Genomic DNA, 4,386 nt, shown 5'->3' with positions numbered 1-4,386 from the left:
ACTTCAACAACCTCTGAGTTGCACTCCACCCCTCATCTTACCCTTGAATTCGCACTTGGGGCTTCAGAAAGGCCTATAGCGTTTCGGGGTGACAAGCGTTTGGTTTAACTTGACAACGTAGATGCTGTCTACGCAGAACAATTATATATACACGAGCGAGACCTCGGAGAAGATCATGTACGAAAACGCAATTGAGACAGCACGAATATTCGAGTTGTGTCGGCGACCCCTTGAAGAACGAGGCTACGCCCTTCTCATGCTCGATATAATCTTTATTGCTGCAAGCACTTTGATCACTAGCATGGTGTCGCCTCGTTGCGATCGAGCTAGAGCGCTCAAAGACTATAAGTGGCTTGTGTGCTTCCTTGAAACCAGCGAGGGCCTTCAAGATCAGTATCCGGTGGTGAAGCGCATGGTGGAAGCGCTGGAGTCATTGCTCGTAAGCAGCGGTCTCTCTAAATTCATATGGAGAGGTATCCCGATTGCGACAGGGACCACCGATGCTGCAGTTCCAAGCTTCAATCAGGCATCGCTCTTCTCAGTTAGCTACCCTGCAAAAGCAGTACCGTTCAGGCTCAGTGAATAACACTAGGCGTCCTGAGGACGCTTCTCTGAGGAGGAGCAGCTGAAGTATCACGAAGATCTAATCATATATTATAAACCAGAACGTACTAATCATAGCGGCGCGAGGAGAATTGGTTTGGCGGACTAAAATTGAAGGGGAAACTGATTGCTATATATGCCGAAGACCACTTGAGCAAAAGAGCAGCCGAAGTGAAGTATATTGAAATACTAAACACTAGAACTAATCACACTCAGCTTGCGGCCTAATTATGAACAGCCTGTAAAATCAATAATAAGGCAAGGATAACCAAGCGAATATAGCCTCGCTAGAAGGTAAGTCTATAAGACATACAGTATGATGTACTTTGGGTGGTTGGGAGTGATTAGTCTAGTCAGAGACCAGGCACACTGATATTCGGCTACTACCTTCCCTTGAGAGACACGCAAACTCAGCCGCCAGAAGGCTGCCCTTAGTACCCGGATGTCTCGAGTAGATTCTGGGAGAACAGGACGGAGGTTTCAGGATGGCACCAAGCCTCGGATTTGGCTTGTGAGATGGGTGTCCAGAAAAGTCATCGTACATCCTTTTTTCGCATCGACACCCTTGATTACAAATTTTGAATCGCTCGATAGTGTTCTGCAAGCTGGCAGTATCAATGTGCATTTGCTGCGCCAGGCCATTAAAACTCTCATCCATGTGTGTAAACCTGCACTCAATGACCCATTTCCGTCGAGCGCTGCCCGAAGCGGGCAAGCCTAGAATTCTTACGATGCCTTGTATCGAGATTAGTCGACGAGGGTATAGCAGTAAACGCTAGGGAGACTTTGTCGCCCTCAAGATTAAGCCGTTTTACAGTATAGCGGAGTGTAACGAGCATGATAGCTTTCATCTATGTCTAAAATTCTCAAACCTTGGAGATTTACTAGATACTCAGTGGACTGTTGAAAGACCGTTTCGAGTTTTGAAAAAGGTGATGGTCTAGATTCTACCTCTCTCCAGGAATCTTGTTGGGATATCCACAGTGTACGCCCTCACATATTCTCCAACATTTTTACCAAGAGAGTCAAGGCTAGTTGTAGAAGAGAAACCCCGCTCCAAGTGATTGTGCAGTAAGAAATGCACCGTTCGAAGGTGTGGCATCTCGAATCTATCATCTGGCCTCCCTTATATTCAGCCCGAAGCATTTGCTTAAATCTGTCGGTGGTGAGTAGACTCCGAAGCCAGTCCCATTCATCGTCATGGCGCACGAACAGTCCAACGTTGGCGTCCGTAGCCTTGTCGCCACTCCGAGCCATTACCACATACCCGAATGGAGCTCGTATAGTTTCATACTGGGATAGATCAACCGGGTTCGTTGTTTCGTATGACCTCTGTTGGAGTGGGTATGTGCAAGTCTTCTCAGCGGCGAGCACGTCAATACTCTTGCATTCATCATACAGTAAATGAACTCTCTGATTGAGTTCTGATTGTGGGAACAGGGTGACAAAGAATTCTTCGTATTTTTTTGGGAATACCAGCCTCCCATCATTGCTTATTGAAGCACCCTACGCATCGCGGTTAGAGTGAAGGTGACAAGGTAGAGCATCCCCTGACAGATACTCACCGGTGCGCTTTCTAAAATTAATGATCGAACTTTTCGCCCAAAGCTGTGCGGATTCTGCATATCAAACAGATCAAAGTCGCGCCCTTGGGCAACGATTCGCAAGCCGACTGTTGCTGCATCTTGATTTGGTGCATCGATCGGAGACGATCCGTGCAAATGAAACTTTAGATGTGAAAGTCGGTTGACGGATTCACCTAAGGTTTCTCGGACATGGTCCTCGGTCCAGCGAGCCTTTTCCTGAATATCAAGGCCAACAAAGTAAAAGGTGTACTCCGCTTGATAACCCCCATGTGCAGTAATTCTAGAGAAAATCAGCTGTTAGGATCACGGCATCACATAGCAATTTCACTACATACCCGACTTTGGTTGTGGACGGTGGCAGCCGACCTGTTTTAGCACAGTTAACCTCCATTGTGCTCGGATGGTTCGTACAAGCGCGTGGCGGGAGTGCGGATACTCTTACCTTTGACCCTGGAAATATGGACACGGTCTTCTCCCAACGCTTCTATCCGTACATCTTCGAGGTCAGCAGTCACGTCCGAGTTGTAGTAAAGAGGACCTTGGATCTCGTATACAAGCTGGGAAATTGTATTTCCCACGTCCACCACTCCTCCGGTGCTCTTCTCTTTAGTGAGTATACTTTCCCCCTTGTGATCGATTTCAACGACCGGGAAGCCTATGTCAAAGTGCTTGTTGTTCTTCAAGAGTTTCTTGAAATTGCAATAGTTTCCCCCAGTGACATAGCCTCCACATTCGATCAGATCTGTGCTCGTGCTCAGTAAGCACATCAAGTTATGCGAGTTTGAAATGTAACGTACGACCCGCAACGAGCGCACCAGCCAACTCGTCCAGATGACTATGGTTCCAGTTATGCCACCAACTGCATGACTATCAGACTTGTTGACCTTCTGCGCAGAAGGTGGGAACTGCTGAGGGCAGGGGAGACATACGCAGCAGCTCCAATTGTTGGAGCAGCATCAGCAACTCGGCCGCATATAACTATATCGGCACCATTGCGAAAAGCTTCCGCGATTCCCAGCCCCCCCAAATATGCCTGTGCGGCGACTGGCTCAAATCCCCATTCTTTCAGACTGATGTCTTTGCCTCGGTTGAGACTCCTGAGCTCTTTTCCTTCAGTAGAGAGCTCTACAAGCTTTTTGAAAACATCATCTCCTTCTATCCATGCCACGTTCATGGGGCAGCCTCGATCAATGCATTCTTGTTTGATAATGTGAGCTAGGATCTCCGTATCAGAGCCACCAGCATTCACTGCGAGCTTGATGCCGTTTCGTTTGAGGTCTCCAATCGCCGGTATGAAGCAGTCGAGAAAGTTGGGGGCAAACTGAGGCCCACTGGCTGCCTGAGTAAACAAGCCGCTTTGCTTTGCATTCATCTGTAGCTGCTGAACTCGGTGAGTCTTTGCAACACCTTGCGCGCCATCGTTGCTTCGGCCATCCAGTCCCCAACAATGACGTCGACCTCTCCGGTCTTGGCCATCCTTGACATGGCGAACTCGGTCAGTCAGAGCACCCGAAGCGCCACCAATGCGAATGGCGCTTCGGTAAGTTTTCTCTGCAGACATTGTGGTCAGTTCCTCCTACAAGGAATCAAAGTTCGCGTAGAGAAAGTTGCGTCCAAGGCTCTTTCATTGTAGGTCAACAATGTTTGCGACAGTTCTTATACTCTGTCAGAGTCTACGGGGGAAAGTCTGACGGAGGAAGCGTCCTCCAACCACAACACGCATCTCCCGCACACTCGAGGCAAGCTCACACTTTTCGCCCTGGAGATACGTCTCCGAATCTCCCCATGGCAGATCATAATACTTCAAGTGTGTTCCCACCAAGAGAACCGCACAAAGGCAGGTATTCAGTTCGCATTTGGTAATGGTGCTGGAGGCCAAGGCTACGGGTCTTTTCGTTGGCCCCAGTGGCCTCGGGGCCTCGGGGCCACGGAAAAGCGACCTGCCAGACATCACACGGGAATTGCGGTAGTCCGGCTGTCGGCTCTGTGTCATGGGAAACGGGTCAAAACCCGGCTCAGGAACCCACAACCATGCCTTACCAAGCCGGCCTCGATATGAGGATTTGTTGGTTTTCCCAAGGTCTAGTAAAAGATCATCACCACTGCTCAGATATGACAGACATACCAAAAGCGCGAAAAGCGCGAAAAGTGCGGGACACAAGTCTCCTTGCCTGTTCTCTTTGTCGCAAGAAGAAGG

General features: G+C 49.0%; 1 protein-coding gene across 1 annotated transcript; it reads right to left on the bottom strand.

The window, feature by feature from the left end:
- Positions 1–1,543: 1,543 nt before the first annotated feature.
- Positions 1,544–3,750, bottom strand: PV06_08217 (uncharacterized protein; the record flags this gene model as incomplete). Its single annotated transcript, XM_016409528.1, has 7 exons — positions 1,544–1,634; positions 1,688–2,109; positions 2,169–2,469; positions 2,525–2,555; positions 2,632–2,931; positions 2,987–3,048; positions 3,119–3,750. 7 exons carry the CDS (start codon positions 3,748–3,750, stop codon positions 1,544–1,546), a joined length of 1,839 nt encoding a protein of 612 aa, XP_016259836.1.
- Between the last annotated feature and the right edge of the window lie 636 nt (positions 3,751–4,386).

The sequence above is a fragment of the Exophiala oligosperma genome (genome assembly GCF_000835515.1).
Source record: "Exophiala oligosperma strain CBS 72588 unplaced genomic scaffold supercont1.8, whole genome shotgun sequence".
In the NCBI taxonomy this organism is placed as follows: domain Eukaryota; kingdom Fungi; phylum Ascomycota; class Eurotiomycetes; order Chaetothyriales; family Herpotrichiellaceae; genus Exophiala; species Exophiala oligosperma.
The sequence above is the reverse complement of the archived record's forward strand: the minus strand, read 5'-3'. Positions and strand labels throughout refer to the sequence as shown.